General features: G+C 44.8%; 1 protein-coding gene across 3 annotated transcripts in view; it reads left to right on the top strand.

Annotated features, from left to right (window-relative positions):
- The window catches only part of CDC42BPA (CDC42 binding protein kinase alpha), a 152404-nt gene that overhangs the window by 34098 nt on the left and 100032 nt on the right, over nucleotides 1-18274 (top strand). For all 3 annotated transcript variants that reach the window (XM_069768389.1, XM_069768390.1, XM_069768391.1), the window contains exons 2-3: nucleotides 7303-7394; nucleotides 11852-11935. In XM_069768389.1, the coding sequence (XP_069624490.1) occupies nucleotides 7303-7394; nucleotides 11852-11935 (176 nt within the window). The remainder of the gene's footprint in view (nucleotides 1-7302; nucleotides 7395-11851; nucleotides 11936-18274) is intronic.

The following is an 18274-nucleotide window of genomic DNA, read 5'->3' on the forward strand; positions in this document are numbered from 1 at the left end:
GTGCTCGTTGATTATTTATCATATACTTAATCATATACTGGTATTGAAGAGGTAGAACATTATTTGATCAGTGGGGTCCAACTCTCACCATTTGATAGAATAAAAGGGATGATGCCAGTGAGGAGCCAGGCGCAGTTACACATGAAATTGCCTCTGTGCCTGTGTAATTATTGAGGAGACCGTCCCTCTACAGTCAGTGCTGTGACTACTTTATCCCTATGATTGGCGGGGAGTAATCAGCGTCTTAATTAATCAGGAATTGGTTTGTACTTTTCAATTCCAGGGTATAAAGAACTCAATTTAAAAATATTTTCCTGTATCATTTCTTAAAGGGAGAGTACACTTACACAACCAACGGAATTTTATATTGCTTCAAAACATGTAAAATAATATAAAAATTGATATCACTTTGCAAATCTTGAGTAAAAAAAATCTGAATATTTGTGTATACAGCTCCTGTGCTGAACTGTTTCCATGGTAACAGATTACAAACAAGCCCTGAGGCTTCTGATCCTGCCATTTCTCCTCTATTTATTTGTAATGTGCATTTTATAGCAAACAAATGGAAAACTGCAACAACTGCAGGATCAGGATCAGTCCCCAGTAAGATTGCTTGTAGTCTGCAGAGGGGCTGCATACACAAAACCGTAATATATATATATATATATATATATATATATATATATATATATATATATATATATATTGGAGAAATTAAGATTGGTTGTACATTGATGGGTCCAAGATGCTCCCGGTTTTATGGCCCCTATAGAAGCATAGATGCACTGGACTGTAGTCACCGAGTGGGAGCGTGTCTGGTCCACAGTTTTTGAGCATCACGTCGAAGGTTGAAACGATTGTCAGTAATGCCAAGAATGATTGGTATCGGGTATCTTATAGAGAAGCCTCGCTGTTACCACCTTTTTAATGAGCTACAATCTGTGTAGATTAATAGTCGCGCTGACAGAGCAGGGTCCCGGCCCCGGACAAAGGTGTGAGGTTACATGGAGTATACTTCAGCTGTTGTCGCCTAGTGCTGCAAACTCTGTCAGAGAAATTCTCATCTAACCAACAATTAGTAGATTTATTGGTGGAGTCTCCCTTTAAGTTTATTAAGAGTATATCCACCACTAGGGGGAGCTTGCGGCACATCGTTTCATTGACCTCAACATTAAGCCCTGAGCTCCCTCTAGTGGTGGCTGTGGACAGTCAAAGTTGTATTGTTGAGTTCTATCAGTTTGTTACAATGTATCAGGACAAGGAAAATAGTTGCGTTGCTTTGTGTATCTCCCAGCATTGTCTACACCCAGTTCTGCTTGTACAAGTTTGGAGAATCCCACTATATGCTTAGTGTGCCCTGCAGAGCTGGGCTCTTGGGACTGTTTTTCGCCCCCTATATCGGCTGATGGATGGTCCCCATCCTGTTTGATGATCTAGCTCTATACAAGGGGCTTTGTTCTCATGTTAAAGTTTTATAGAGGGAGACATAATTAGATAGTAACAAAATATGCAGAGGAAGGTACTCCAAAACCGAAACGTATGGTTCAACAGCGTTCCTGTGTGACTCTATGGCTTATGTGTAAGGTCTGGCGGATGCCCTTGGGCCCGGTGACAGGTTCGTGACTTTTACAGGACTCCCCTAAGTCTTGGGGTTGTAGTAAAGCAGTATGTGTTTCTGAGCTTGTGTGAATTTGGCGCTTGCTCACACAAGTTTTTTTATGAAATTCTTTAATTTATGGCTAGTGTTGACGTTCTACATAAATGTAGACGTGGGAAGCATTTGTCAACAAGGTCTTTATCCAAGCGAGATGTCTGGAAAGAGAGACTTGAAATAACCGCACTAAAGCAGCTTTTAAGTTCATAATTCTGAGCTGATACAGAGCTCCAAATGCCCTGCAAAGACTTAGCTACCTTCCGTGTGCATGAAACCACCACTAGAGGGAGCTTAATGCATACTCATTATAGGATGTGCTCCATAATAACACAGAGCTCCCTCTAGTGTTGGCTGCAGGTATGTAGCATTTTAGAATTTCACTTTTTCAATGCAGGGGATTTGAACTCTAAAAGGCTACAGAGATACAATAACAAATTATTTAGCATTTAATTATGAATGTAAACATAACATAGCATATAGATCTTCGGGAGCAAAATCTTGATAATATTTGGGTTTATCTAATTCCGTTTTTAAAATGGAGTCAAAACCTTTTGACAATCATCTTACAAGTCTTAATTTGAGGCCACCATTTCTTACATCTGTACCATTCCCAAGTAGCATCAACTCAGCTCATAGCTAAGTGGAGGAGGAAATGTGGTGGTCTTTAGGAGTTTGAATGTGGTCCAATAGAGAGCCATAACTCAAAAAATCAGCTTAGGGGGTGAGGTTAGACCCCGTTACAACCCAAGCATTGTTATATTTGGCTAAATTAGACACTACTTACGCCATCTTGGAAGAGGCAATTTTTTTTTCTCTAGCAAGATGGCACCGCGCCATTTTAAAACTATTTTTTTTAAATGAATTTATATTACATAGGGCTGGCAAATGTAGTCTGATTAGTCTATGGAGGGTCGTAATGGGGTCTACCAAAAGGCCACAACTCAATTATCAACCATGGACTGCGGATAGACCATGATACAATAGACGTATATGCAAGTTTTTTTCTGAAACCTCCTCTACAGGCAAAACAAAGCAAACACTCGCAAATCTATGGAACATCATTGTTTACCATGTGTGGATCTTGGGCTCCTAGTGCTGAGACCTTAGACCTGATTACATTCCCATGCAGTACTTATTCCATTATATTCTCTTTTCTTATGGGAAGGAACCCTCCACGTGCTCAGTTAGTGATGACGTCCCCAACATTACACAGACACCTTACATTGCTAGCAGACCTGCCCTCAATGCAAACATCAGGGAGGCCTGACTATGCAGTCTTTCCCCGGACTTGCGTTACCCCTACATAAGTTATTGGAAAGTACAGAGGTTTAACTATTTATTGACTGGCAATCTTTCTTAGTAGAGCCTTTTTGCTTAGAGACAAGATGGGGCCCAAGGACTGTATGTGCAATAAGTGTAGTGCTCCTGATTGCCCTAGAGGTCAATCTCAAGTGTCTCCCCGGAGCAGTGGGTAAACCAGGACTGAGCAACTGAGGCTGTATCACTGATCCGGTTTGTCGCCCGAATGTAGGGGTCTTATTAGGATGTCTCCCTTTCCAGTGACCTTTTGGTGTCAGAAGTCCAGTCTAAGGGGAGTGACCCGTGGACTAATTTGTGGGTTAGAATCCAAGGCGAGGGTCTCGGAGGGGTCTGTGGTGGGCTGTCGCAGTTTCCCAAGTTGTCTTATAGTACGGGAGCCATCTATTCTGACCGGCTCGGAGAAGCCTCTGATGTATGCCTGAGCAGGTGGCACGCTGACAGAAAAGCACCAAAAATTAATGATAAAGTACTAAATATGCCATTATTTTGCTCCTGGTGGGTGAAGTAAACGTCTTTGTCTAGTGCGGCCCCTGTCCGGATTACTTCTCCATTTTAACTGGCTGATAGCAGGGAATAATAGACTGAATACATATGTATAAGGGAGTGTGCAGGTTTCTAAAGCTTCATACTACTACTACTTTTGCAGAATTCATATTTCTGATTTTCATGCCTCTTCGGGTTGTTGTTTTGTATTGCGCGTCCTCTGTCGCCCGTGCATACAGTGGCGTTGTACTTTGTTGTGACACCCAAGCCGTGCGGCACTGGACGACCTTCTGTCCTTAGCGGCCAAGTGAATTAATGATCTTTTCCTTATGCTCCTCAGCTGTGCGGAGTATGCGACTCTCCTGATGCCTCCATCTATCACCTATCTAGTTTTTTTCCCCCAAAAATTTGAGAAACTACAACTCTCAGCATGCTGGATAAGCCTTTACTTTAGTATTTACTGTACAAATGTGAAAACAGAATTATTAATATTTAATGGCAGTGCTGATAGGCCGTCACTTGAGGTGGTAGGCCTGAAGCCTGAGGCTGCACTATGGAGTCTGGTTTCTGTCAGGTGCTGCGTCACCATGGAGATCTTGTGTGGGGGGAAAATCAGCATCCACATGAGTAACAATAAGAACTATTACTTATGTGTGGATATTGATGTCGATGGTCGTTTGGAAGCACACGGTTTCCATGACAAAGTTGCACCTGACGGAAGACATGTTGTCTTCAAGATTTGGGCCTGTGCCTTCAATGTAAACTATAGGACATCTTACAGGAGGTTTCCCCTCACAATATGTTTTGTTCCACAGATGTCTGTCAGATAGTCGTGCCGCTCTCTTTAATTCCTATGGCGACTCCAGGTACAAGTACACATTTTGTACGGACCGTACTCGACTTTCCCTTAATCCTGAACGGTAAAAAGCTGCCAAAATTTCCATCTGCTGCAGTCCTAATAATGACATTCGCCATATAAGATGTCTTCCCAGATGAACGTTAGAGACATCTCTGCCTCTTAATTCACCAACAGGACCTGTTCACATTAGTAGTGATGAGTGCACAAAATGGCTGCTGTTGCCATGGAGATAGCAGATGTCGTTCTGCCCCTGCTGCCGGTGATCAGGCATGCTGGCCACGTCTGCTCATTCACCGTCTGCCGTCCCCCCTCAGTGGGAGGAGGACCTGGTTTCATTCATTGCAGGTCCTGAAAGTGAATGAATCTCCTCAGTTCCATTCATAGTCGGCCATGCTCTGCAGCATCTTCTTGCGTCACCCCGGCACGCTGCGCCCTCGGCCCCCTCTATCCTCACAAGACGCTCAGCAGATTTCCCACGATGCCCGTCCTGCGTCTTACGTCGCCTGCGAGCCATCCCTGGAAATAGATATTGATGATATCTTCACCATCCGCTCATTAATGAATGTTTGTGTGTTTATGAGCTCGGACCACCCCAGGGAACAGCGCTGCCTGAAATGTCCCTGCGTACAAGCCATGCTTATATTCTTCTCATCTGTCAGCCAGGAAAGTAATGGCTGATTATCCATCTGACAGAAATGTCAAGGAGAAATGGAGATTTAAGGCATGATGTGGACTTATTTGATTTTTCAGATTTTTTTTTTTTAATGCACCTACATGTAAAAGCCCCTTATTATATATAAACTGGGGTCACTGTGAACATATATTACTTATACTGTATTATACTCCAGAGCTGCACTCATTCTACTGGTGTAGTCACTGATTTACATACATTACATTAGTGACCCTGTACTGATCCTGTATTACACCCCAGAGCTGCACTCACTATTCTGCTGGTGCAGTCACTGTGTATATACATTACTGATCCTGAGCTACATCCTGTATTATGCTCCAGAGCTGCACCCACTATTCTGCTGGTGCAGTCACTGTGTACATACATTACATTACTGATCCTGAGCTACATCCTGTATTATGCTCCAGAGCTGCACCCACTATTCTGCTGGTGCAGTCACTGTGTACATACATTACATTACTGATCCTGAGCTACATCCTGTATTATGCTCCAGAGCTGCACTCACTATTCTGCTGGTGCAGTCACTGTGTACATACATTACATTACTGATCCTGAGCTACATCCTGTATTATGCTCCAGAGCTGCACTCACTATTCTGCTTGTGCAGTCACTGTGTACATACATTACATTACTGATCCTGAGCTACATCCTGTATTATGCTCCAGAGCTGCACCCACTATTCTGCTGGTGCAGTCACTGTGTACATACATTACATTACTGATCCTGAGCTACATCCTGTATTATGCTCCAGAGCTGCACTCACTATTCTGCTTGTGCAGTCACTGTGTACATACATTACATTACTGATCCTGAGTTACATCCTGTATTATACCCCAGAGCTGCACTCACTACTCTGCTGGTGCAGTTAATGTGTACATACATTACTGATCCTGTGTTATATCCTGTATTATACTCCAGAGCTGCACTCACTATTCTGCTGGTGCAGTCACTATGTACATACATTACATTACTGATCCTGCGTTACACCCTGTATTATACTCCAGAGCTGCACTCACTATTCTGCTGGTGCAGTCACTGTGTACATACATTACATTACTGATCCTGAGTTACATCCTGTATTATACTCCAGAGCTGCACTCACTATTCTGCTGGTGCAGTCACTGTGTACATACATTACATTACTGATCCTGAGTTACATCGTGTATTATACCCCAGAGCTGCACTCACTATTCTGCTGGTGCAGTCACTGTGTACATACATTACATTACTGATCCTGAGTTACATCCTGTATTATACTCCAGAGCTGCACTCACTATTGTGCTGGTGCAGTCACTGTGTACATACATTACATTACTGATCCTGAGTTACATCCTGTATTATACCCCAGAGCTGCACTCACTATTCTGCTTGTGCAGTCACTGTGTACATACATTACATTACTGATCCTGAGTTACATCCTGTATTATACCCCAGAGCTGCACTCACTACTCTGCTGGTGCAGTTAATGTGTACATACATTACTGATCCTGTGTTATATCCTGTATTATACTCCAGAGCTGCACTCACTATTCTGCTGGTGCAGTCACTATGTACATACATTACATTACTGATCCTGAGTTACATCCTGTATTATACCCCAGAGCTGCACTCACTATTCTGCTGGTGCAGTCACTGTGTACATATATTATATTACTGATCCTCAGTTACCTCCTGTATTATACCCCAGAGCTGCACTCACTATTCTGCTGGTGCAGTCACTGTGTACATATATTATATTACTGATCCTCAGTTACATCCTGTATTATACTCCAGAGCTGCACTCACTATTGTGCTGGTGCAGTCACTCTTGTCCGTAGTTACAGAGAACACATGGTTTTACCGCAATCGATGATTTCTTCTTTAGCTCTGGGAAATGTTTCTTCTTCTTTGGTGTGATGTGTGTTTTTTTGCAGGGTCACTGGAGGGACATAGATGCCTTTTGCTGCTTTAAAGTTGATGGGTTGTATGAGTAATGGGGGGATGTGCGGGGGGGCATCCAGAGTTAGGGGCTTTGTTGCTGCTGTGTCTCCACCATGGCTGATAGATGCCCAGTCCCCAACTCTTCTTCCTCCAGATTCAGCGCCTCATCGGCACATTTGTTCTGTTTGGTGTTACAGCCCCATTGAAGTGAATGTCACTGAGCTGCAGTACCACACACAACCTGTAGATAAGTGTGGAGCTGTTTTTGGAAATAACTCATAAATCCATTGAATTGAATTTTACAGTTGATGAAACTATTGAAAAAAAAATAAGTAAATTAAACTTTTTTATTTATTTTTTATTTTTTTTTTACAGCCAAACCGTTTGCCGAAAAAGTGAAGCAGTTGAGGCTACATAAGGAAGACTTTGAAATCCTAAAAGTGATTGGAAGAGGAGCCTTTGGGGAGGTGAGAAACATTTAGATCACGGCAGCACTTTATAACTAGCACTTGTCTTTCAGGGTCCAAGAAGCTGGTTAATCCCATGTAAACCATGGTGGGAAGGGGTTAATGGAACACTCCAATAAAGAGTGTGATACATTGTATCATGCTGGGGGCAGTGCAGTGATTGAAGTCCTGCTCCTCTAGTTTTGCTCAGGGTTCTCTTTAAGGAGGTTTGCTCCTTCGGTGAGAGCTCCCCTGTGGTTTTGCCCCTGGACAGAAGATGCAGGAGGCCGCTGCCGGCGATTACCCGCATTCCTGGCACAACGTGCCCGTCTGGAGATGGGATGTGATGAGTGAGGAAACATCATGTCATTCTATGAGCTGCACTCCTTACACTCCGCCATTGTGTCTTCTAGATCCAGTTACTTTTCTCAGGCTCATTAAGGTTATGCGCTCGTTATTAACCGTGTGATCAACGAGATCGGGGGAGGGTATTTTATATCATGACATCACTACCATTACTGATTTATATCGTGACACTGCCCTTTTTACATATAGTTCTGTCCCGAAATACTCTGTGCTGCTGACATGCCCCTGCTTCTCCCTCTTTGTGACTCTGTCTGTGACCCTCCACTAGTTTCCATTCTCCTTCTCTCATCAGGATACTGCCCACCCACCCCTGTCATACAGTTAAGTCCTTATTAACTGTCCTGAAATGCTCTGCGCTGCTGGTGACCCTGCTTCTCCCGATATATAACTCTGAGTCTGTGACCCTCCACTAGCCTCCATTCCCCTCCTCCCCGCCACTTACATCCCTGTCCTCACCAGCTGTCCTGTAAATGCTCTGTGCTGCTGTGAATATGAGCCCAGCGCTCTGCGCCATAAACGTAGCAAGGATTGGTATAAATACACCCAGGGGCAGATTATGGTCCCCCATTGTGTACTGTGATTTATCCTGGTCATGAAGTGGTTAAATCTCTTGAGTAACTACTGTAATAGGTCATTGTGCGGAATCCTGATTGCGCCATTTATTCCCGGATCGCAGCTTTTAATACATCTGCTGGTGGGAGGCTGCATCCAGATGGCGGATGATGAGCGATCTGTTCCCCCCCCATTCACGTGGAAGTTTTTTTTTTTTGTAAGGAGACCTAAGTAGATTCCTCAGCAGCACAGAGGATTTTAGGAATGGAGTATGTTAATCTTCTGGAGGCAATAACTTGTCCTCTCTTGTATTAACTTGATAACAACTGAGTGTAGTAAATTTACAGCCGTCTACCTCTGCTCTCAGTTATATATACACTACTCACAAAACCTCGCCATGGTGAGGCTTCAGGGAGGATGTGATGGAGGAGGCCACTGAGCTCAGAGTCACAGAGACATCAGCAGGAGACAGAGACTGAAGAGTCACAGAACGGCGGAGAAGTGGACGTCCTCTGCCACATCCCACACTGAGGACCCTTCACTGTGCACAATGCCCTTCAGGACCGGAGGATGAATGCCCCCCAACTCCAGGCACATCTGGAGGAGGTGAGAGGCGACCAAGTGTCACGTTAGATCATTCAAAACCATTTACATCAGCGTGGTCTGCGTCCTGGACGCCCTGCAAGGTACCGGACCTCACCACCATGGGCCAGGGAACATCTATGCTGGACGAGGGGCCAGTGGCCTCAGCGCTGTTCACTGATGAAAGTGGATTCACGCTGAGCAGAATTGATGGCCGCCAATGATGTGGGAGACGTCATGGAGAGTGCTGTGTATCAGCCACTTGTCTCCAGACGAGCCAGTGGTGGTGTTAGTGTGGGCAGTGTGTGTAGTCAGTACAGAACTGCCTGCGCTTTGTGACGAGCCCCTATTACTGGAATAACCTCATTACTCCAGTCATTGTGCCTCTGCACTTACAACATTGGTCTCGTGGCATCTTCATGGACGACCATTCTGCCGCTCATCGAGGTCACATCATTGGGGAGCAGCTGCTAGAGACTGGGGGACCTCACGTGGAGCAGCGGCTGGAGACTGGGGGACCTTACGTGGAGCAGCGGCACTTTCCCCAGACCATAGAAACCTGTGTGATCAGTTGAGTAGAGGCTCGTAACTCTGTACCCCAGAACCTCAATGGCCGCCCTCCAATGACAGTGGGACACCATGTCTCAGCAGACGGTAACTCCACTTGAGACCAGCAGGAGGCGTCGCTGTCAGCTATAGTTGATGCAGGAGACTGGGGGACCTCACGTGGAGCAGCCGCTGGAGACTGGGGGACCTCACGTGGAGCAGCCGCTGGAGACTGGGGGACCTCACGTGGAGCAGCCGCTGGAGACTGGGGGACCTCACGTGGAGCAGCCACAGGAGACTGGGGGACCTCACGTGGTGCGGCTGCTGGAGACTGGGGGACCTCACGTGGAGCAGCCGCTGGAGACTGGGGGACCTCACGTGGAGCGGCAGCTGGAGACTGGGGGACCTCACGTGGAGCAGCCGCTGGAGACTGGGGGACCTCACGTGGAGCAGCCGCTGGAGACTGGGGGACCTCACGTGGAGCAGCCGCTGGAGACTGGGGGACCTCACGTGGAGCAGCCGTTGGAGCCTGGGGGACCTCACGTGGAGCAGCCGTTGGAGCCTGGGGGACCTCACGTGGAGCAGCCGTTGGAGCCTGGGGGACCTCACGTGGAGCGGCCGCTGGAGCCTGGGGGACCTCAAGTGGAGCAGCGGCACTTTCCCCAGACCATAGAAACCTGTGTGATCAGTTGAGTAGAGGCTCGTAACTCTGTACCCCAGAACCTCAATGGCCGCCCTCCAATAACAGTGGGACGTCATGTCTCAGCAGACGGTAACTCCACTTGTCACCAGCAGGAGGCGTCGCTGTCAGCTGTAGTTGATGCTCGAGACCACAGGACAAGTTACATTTTTGGGGGGTACACACCACTGGTGCTGGCTTATATTCCAATAAATTGCTTGTGATGAGGAAATCACCATCACTGCTTCTACTTAATGCCCGACTGTCATGAGAAAATATCACTGGAGATTTTTACGGTTTCGATAAAGACGATCTCTCCCCGGTCACGTGACGAGTGCCGCAGCCATTCAATAGTCTTCAACCCCCCTTTTAAAGGGATAATGTCTGGGAGAACGGCTGCATGTCAGGGGACATGTCATAATGTGGGGAGAGTGGAGTCAGGTGGGAATTTTAGGAGATGATGTTGTAGGATCAGTTCATTTAATAGCTGTGCCAATAACTCCTTCCCACACAAGGTTTCTTCTGATGTTCTGATCATACAGGGAATGAGGCCCATGCTGAGGTTGTCTGCATCTCATGCCTCCTAGTAAAATGTCCCATTAGCCGGGGGTTAACCTTGTAGCAGCCAGAGGGCCGGATGTGTACGAAGCCACCATTGTGGCTGCCAGCCTCCCCGAGACCCTCTGGACATATTTGTGTTTTTATTTGTGGTCCCCTTGCTCTACATTCCTTTTTATTACATTTACAATAAAAAAATGTTTTAGAACATTTTCTGATCTGAGCAAGACCTTTATTAATGGAAAATACTTTCAGCGACCCACTTCCTTTACTAAAAATACATTACCAGGAATATTGTGGAGACCTGGAATGTGACCTATAACGTTCCTGTTGTTTCATAACCTATAATATTACAGCTCAATTATAACTTGTAATGTAACCACCACATTGCAACCAAGTAATGTTACCGCCATAGTATAACCTGTAATGTTACCGCCATAGTATAAGCTGTAATGTTACCGCCATAGTATAACCTGTAATTTTACCGCCATAGTATAACCTCTAATGTTACCTCCATGGCATTACCTGTAATGTTACCGCCATAGTATAACCTGTAATGATACCGCCATAGTATAACCTGTAACATTCCCGCCATAGTATAACCTGTAATGTTCCTGCCATAGTATAACCTGTAATGTTACCGCCATAGTATAACCTCTAATGTTACCTCCATGGCATTACCTGTAATGTTCCTGCCATAGTATAACCTGTAATGTTACCTTCATGGCATTACCTGTAATGTTACTGCCATTGTATGACCTATAATGTTACTGCCATAGTGTAACCTGTAATGTTACCGCCATAGTATAACCTGTAATGTTACTGCCATAGTATAACCTGTAATGTTACCGCCATAGTATAACCTGTAATGATACCTCCATAGTATAACCTGTAAATGATACCGCCATAGTATAACCTGTAATGTTACCGCCATAGTATAACCTGTAATAGTACCGCCATAGTATAACCTGTAATAGTACCGCCATAGTGTAACCTGTAATGTTACCGCCATAGTATAACCTGTAATAGTACCGCCATAGTATAACCTGTAATGCTCAGCAAGCGAATGTTCTTCTTCTGCTGGGCGGTAAGCTGTTACTCTCTGTTATCTGACATTTCTCTATTGGCATTTCTCGGTATTGCCCGGTAATTATTATCCAGACGTGGCACTGATTTCTCATCGTATTTCTTGCAGGTCGCCGTGGTGAAATTAAAAAATACGGATAAGGTGTTTGCCATGAAGATACTGAATAAGTGGGAGATGCTGAAACGAGCGGAGGTGAGAGGGACCCCGGCGTCGGCTGTGCTGTACAGTCAGTTCTCTTAAAGTGGCAGTAAATGTAATTGTGTCGTAGTAGCCCAAAATTTGTAGAAGCATAAAAAGGTACAAAGTAGGATTTATTCTGTCTCGTCCTCTCTTCTTCTCGCCCAAGGTAACAGGACGTTATGTACAGGTGGGAGGAGCCTGGTTTAAGCCCCACCTCCTTAACTGAACTGGATCGGGGTGGGTTCTTGGATTATTGTCCCTTTAAATAGCCATTATTGCTTTTGTTGTTCTATATTCGTGCCCTTGACCAGTAGGAATCTTCTCTTAGAGCTCTGCGTTGTGGGGTCTCTCTGTTGTTCCACCTGACATGTAGGGTGACATTAATGAGAAGGTGTGAAAGCCGAGCTGATGGGATCAGAGTATGTGGAGCGCGTCACGTGGAGCAGGGGGACGGCGGCGCCTCTGGTCAGCCCAGGAGGAATAACACAGAATCAGCACAATTTAGAGTTCTCAGAGGAGATGCTCCAGAAATCTGTAGTGGGAAATGCAGGTGTTACTACTCTGAAAAGTCAGAAAAGCTTCACAGTGACTTACTGTATGCGCACCACCACTGCATTCATTGCCTGTGTGATTGGTGGAGACAGCGGAGTATAAGCATGCGCACCACCACTGCATTCATTGCCTATGTGACTGGTGGAGACAGCGGAGTATAAGCATGCGCACCACCACTGCATTCATTGCCTGTGTGATTGGTGGAGACAGCGGAGTATAAGCATGCGCACCACCACTGCATTCATTGCCTGTGTGATTGGTGGAGACAGCGGAGTATAAGCATGCACACCACCACTGCATTCATTGCCTGTGTGACTGGTGGAGACAGCGGAGTATAAGCATGCGCACCACCACTGCATTCATTGCCTGTGTGACTGGTGGAGACAACGGAGTATAAGCATGCGCACCACCACTGCATTCATTGCCTATGTGACTGGTGGAGACAGCGGAGTATAAGCATACGCACCACCACTGCATTCATTGCCTGTGTGACTGGTGGGGACAGCGGAGTATAAGCATACGCACCACCACTGCATTCATTGCCTGTGTGACTGGTGGGGACAGCGGAGTATAAGCATGCGCACCACCTCTGCCTTCATTGTTTGTGTGACTGGTGGAGACAGCGGAGTATAAGCATACGCACCACCACTGCATTCATTGCCTATGTGACTGGTGGAGACAGCGGAGTATAAGCATGCGCACCACCACTGCATTCATTGCCTGTGTGACTGGTGGGGACAGCGGAGTATAAGCATGCGCACCACCACTGCATTCATTGCCTGTGTGACTAGTGGAGACAGCGGAGTATAAGCATGCGCACCACCTCTGCCTTCATTGTTTGTGTGACTGGTGGAGACAGCGGAGTATAAGCATGTACACCACCACTGCATTCATTGCCTGTGTGACTGGTGGAGACAGCGGAGTATAAGCATACGCACCACCACTGCATTCATTGCCTGTGTGACTGGTGGAGACAGCGGAGTATAAGCATGCGCACCACCACTGCATTCATTGCCTGTGTGACTGGTGGAGACAGCGGAGTATAAGCATGCACACCACCTCTGCCTTCATTGTTTGTGTGACTGGTGGAGACAGCGGAGTATAAGCATGCGCACCACCACTGCATTCATTGCCTGTGTGACTGGTGGGGACAGCGGAGTATAAGCATGCGCACCACCACTGCATTCATTGCCTGTGTGACTGGTGGGGACAGCGGAGTATAAGCATGCGCACCACCACTGCATTCATTGCCTGTGTGACTGGTGGAGACAGAGGAGTATAAGCATGCGCACCACCACTGCATTCATTGCCTGTGTGACTGGCGGAATATAAGCATGCGCACCACCGCTCTAGTCATTGTCTATGGGACTGGCGGAGATATCAAAGTGCTGTAGGTGCCCAAACTCTGCACCATTCAAATGGGGGTTCTGTTCTCATTTTCAGTGTTGTCCTAGCTGTGGGACCCCCCTTTCCCCAGTGATTTTTTAAGTTAAACCCCTTCTTACATATAGGTTATAACCTGCGAAGTCGTGACAGCCCTTTAAGACACTCTACCTTAAAGGCCTCGAACTCGTGACTGTCTTTCCGTTATTACCGTTTGCAGCTTGTCGGATGGCTCGTTTATTTTCCCCCGAAAAAATAATTTCTCAAGCGCAAACTCTCGCTCCTCAGTCGGCGGCTCTACCACACGTTAAGTGGAATTTCCAAAACGAGGTTTATTCTGCGCCTTCAACACTTCAATATTATGATGTTCCCTGGAAACAGCGGCCAGTGTTTATAGTAGGAATTTACGGCTTTGCTATATATGGCCCCTAAGATCTGCTGGACGGCGTGGACGCCCACGTGTCGGATTCACTGTAATGGATGACACACAAATATGGATGTCGGGTGGGGTGGAAACCGACAGCTCTGGGGTCTCCTAACTCACTTTATGCTACAGTAATTAAATTAGGAAGTCTTCCTGCACATAATATCCACTAATTAATAGATCCGTTATAAAAGGTATAGCATGGTGGCGAAAAGTAGGAAGGAGGCGTGAGGCATTAATGGCCGTCCGGGTGACGAGAAACAGTCTCGCGAAAGCAAATATGGACGCCTGTGTTAAGACTCGGCTGCTTATGTAATAATCAGCAGTGAGCCCCCTCCCCCAAACTGTAAAACCTGAGCCCCCAATGGGTCATATCTACTGTTTCTGTCTAAGAATAATAGTAATCCAGCAGCGTAACGTTATACTGAATTATTCCCGACCACAGTTAATTACCTGTGTGTGGGCTGTTACGCGGGTGAAACACACGGGGTTATATGTGCAGCGACTATCTGTAATCTGCCCGGGTAAGTTCTGCATGACTGCGAACGAGTGACGTCTCCATTTCATATCCCCAAATGTAAACTAGACGACATTGTAAACTGACCACCGCTGGGGCTACGGAAACTATTCTAATGATTTACATGTAAGAAACTGGAAAAATGTAAAGTGAAAAGCCCAAATGTACAACTTCTAAAAGCAGAGTTCCCTATACAGCCTAAGTTGGCGTCTATATAGATAGCGTACAGTCACAGTATGTAGGAAAATAATTATCATTATTTTATATACAGCTGACATACAGCTCCCTATGTACAAGAATATAACTATAATACTGCCCCTATGGACAAGAATATAACTACTATAATACTGCCCCCATGTACAAGAATATAACTACTATAATACTGCCCCCATGTACAAGAATATAACTACTATAATACTGCCCCCATGTACAAGAATATAGCTACTATAATACTGCACCTATGTACAAGAATATAACTACTATAATACTGCACCTATGTACAAGAATATAACTACTATAATACTGCCCCTATGTACAAGAATATAACTAATATAATACTGCTCCTATGTACAAGAATATAACTACTATAATACTGCTCCCTACTTACAAGAATATAACTACTATAATACTGCTCCCTATGTACAAGAATATAACTACTATAATACTGCCCCTATGTACAAGAATATAACTACTATAATACTGTCCCTATGTACAAGAATATAACTACTATAATACTGCTCCTATGTACAAGAATATAACTACTATAATACTGCCCCTATGTACAAGAATATAACTACTATAATACTGTCCCTATGTCCAAGAATATAACTACTATAATACTGTCCCTATGTACAAGAATATAACTACTATAATACTGTCCCTATGTACAAGAATATGTACAAGAATATGTACAAGAAAGAAGCAAGAAGACCATGGAGAAATCACCAACCACACAACTGAAGAACCGATATCAAATCTTTGTAGAGGATGAAGATGGCACACCTAAGAATGAAGCAATACCAGCAAGCAAAAAAGAAAAGGGCACACAGCAACAAGTGACAGCAAAAAGTACAGCCAAGAAGCAACGAAGAGTGGTGGTGGTGGGAGACTCACTACTGAGAGGCACAGAAGCAGCCATCTGCAGACCGGACATAACTGCAAGAGAAGTATGCTGCCTTCCAGGTGCGATGATCAAGGATGTGACCGATAGGATACCAAAGATCTTCAGCTCCAAGGACGTCCACCCATTTCTTCTGATACATGTTGGCACCAATGACACGGCAAGGAAGGACCTACCGACAATCTGCAAGGACTTTGAAGAGTTGGGGAAGAAAGTAAAGGAACTGGATGCACAGGTAGTTTTTTCTTCTATCCTTCCAGTAGACGGGCATGGCACCAGGAGATGGAACAGGATCCTTGATGCGAACAACTGGCTAAGACGATGGTGCAGACAACAAGGATTCGGATTCCTGGACCACGGTGTGAATTACTGGTATGATGGACTCCTCGCCAGAGACGGACTACACCTCAACAAACCTGGGAAACACACATTCGCCAGAAGACTCGCTACACTCATCAGGAGGGCGTTAAACTAGAAGAAGAGGGGACGGGAAGAAAAACATTAGACTCGAACAAAGACGACCCAGGAAAACATACTCAGAAGGGAGGGAAGAACATTTCTAAAACAATCCACAGTGAGGAGATTGGAACAAAACAAAATCCTCTAAACTGCATGCTCGCAAACGCCAGAAGCCTGACAAACAAGATGGAAGAACTAGAAGCAGAAATATCTACAGGTAACTTTGACATAGTGGGAATAACCGAGACATGGTTAGATGAAAGCTATGACTGGGCAGTTAACTTACAGGGTTACAGTCTGTTTAGAAAGGATCGTAAAAATCGGAGAGGAGGAGGGGTTTGTCTCTATGTAAAGTCTTGTCTAAAGTCCACTTTAAGGGAGGATATTAGCGAAGGGAATGAGGATGTCGAGTCCATATGGGTTGAAATTCATGGAGGGAAAAATGGTAACAAAATTCTCATTGGGGTCTGTTACAAACCCCCAAATATAACAGAAAGCATGGAAAGTCTACTTCTAAAGCAGATAGATGAAGCTGCAACCCATAATGAGGTCCTGGTTATGGGGGACTTTAACTACCCGGATATTAACTGGGAAACAGAAACCTGTGAAACCCATAAAGGCAACAGGTTTCTGCTAATAACCAAGAAAAATTATCTTTCACAATTGGTGCAGAATCCTACCAGAGGAGCAGCACTTTTAGACCTAATACTATCTAATAGACCTGACAGAATAACAAATCTGCAGGTGGTTGGGCATCTAGGAAATAGCGACCACAATATTGTACAGTTTCACCTGTCTTTCACTAGGGGGACTTGTCAGGGAGTCACAAAAACATTGAACTTTAGGAAGGCAAAGTTTGACCAGCTTAGAGATGCCCTTAATCTGGTAGACTGGGACAATATCCTCAGAAATAAGAATACAGATAATAAATGGGAAATGTTTAAGAACATCCTAAATAGGCAGTGTAAGCGGTTTATACCTTGTGGGAATAAAAGGACTAGTAATAGGAAAAACCCAATGTGGCTAAACAAAGAAGTAAGACAGGCAATTAACAGTAAAAAGAAAGCATTTGCACTACTAAAGCAGGATGGCACCATTGAAGCTCTAAAAAACTATAGGGAGAAAAATACTTTATCTAAAAAACTAATTAAAGCTGCCAAAAAGGAAACAGAGAAGCACATTGCTAAGGAGAGTAAAACTAATCCCAAACTGTTCTTCAACTATATCAATAGTAAAAGAATAAAAACTGAAAATGTAGGCCCCTTAAAAAATAGTGAGGAAAGAATGGTTGTAGATGACGAGGAAAAAGCTAACATATTAAACACCTTCTTCTCCACGGTATTCACGGTGGAAAATGAAATGCTAGGTGAAATCCCAAGAAACAATGAAAACCCTATATTACGGGTCACCAATCTAACCCAAGAAGAGGTGCGAAACCGGCTAAATAAGATTAAAATAGATAAATCTCCGGGTCCGGATGGCATACACCCACGAGTACTAAGAGAACTAAGTAATGTAATAGATAAACCATTATTTCTTATTTTTAGTGACTCTATTGCGACAGGGTCTGTTCCGCAGGACTGGCGCATAGCAAATGTGGTGCCAATATTCAAAAAGGGCTCTAAAAGTGAACCTGGAAATTATAGGCCAGTAAGTCTAACCTCTATTGTTGGTAAAATATTTGAAGGGTTTCTGAGGGATGTTATTCTGGATTATCTCAATGAGAATAACTGTTTAACTCCATATCAGCATGGGTTTATGAGAAATCGCTCCTGTCAAACCAATCTAATCAGTTTTTATGAAGAGGTAAGCTATAGGCTGGACCACGGTGAGTCATTGGACGTGGTATATCTCGATTTTTCCAAAGCGTTTGATACCGTGCCACACAAGAGGTTG

The sequence above is a fragment of the Ranitomeya imitator genome, chromosome 5 (assembly GCF_032444005.1).
Source record: "Ranitomeya imitator isolate aRanImi1 chromosome 5, aRanImi1.pri, whole genome shotgun sequence".
Classification (NCBI taxonomy): domain Eukaryota; kingdom Metazoa; phylum Chordata; class Amphibia; order Anura; family Dendrobatidae; genus Ranitomeya; species Ranitomeya imitator.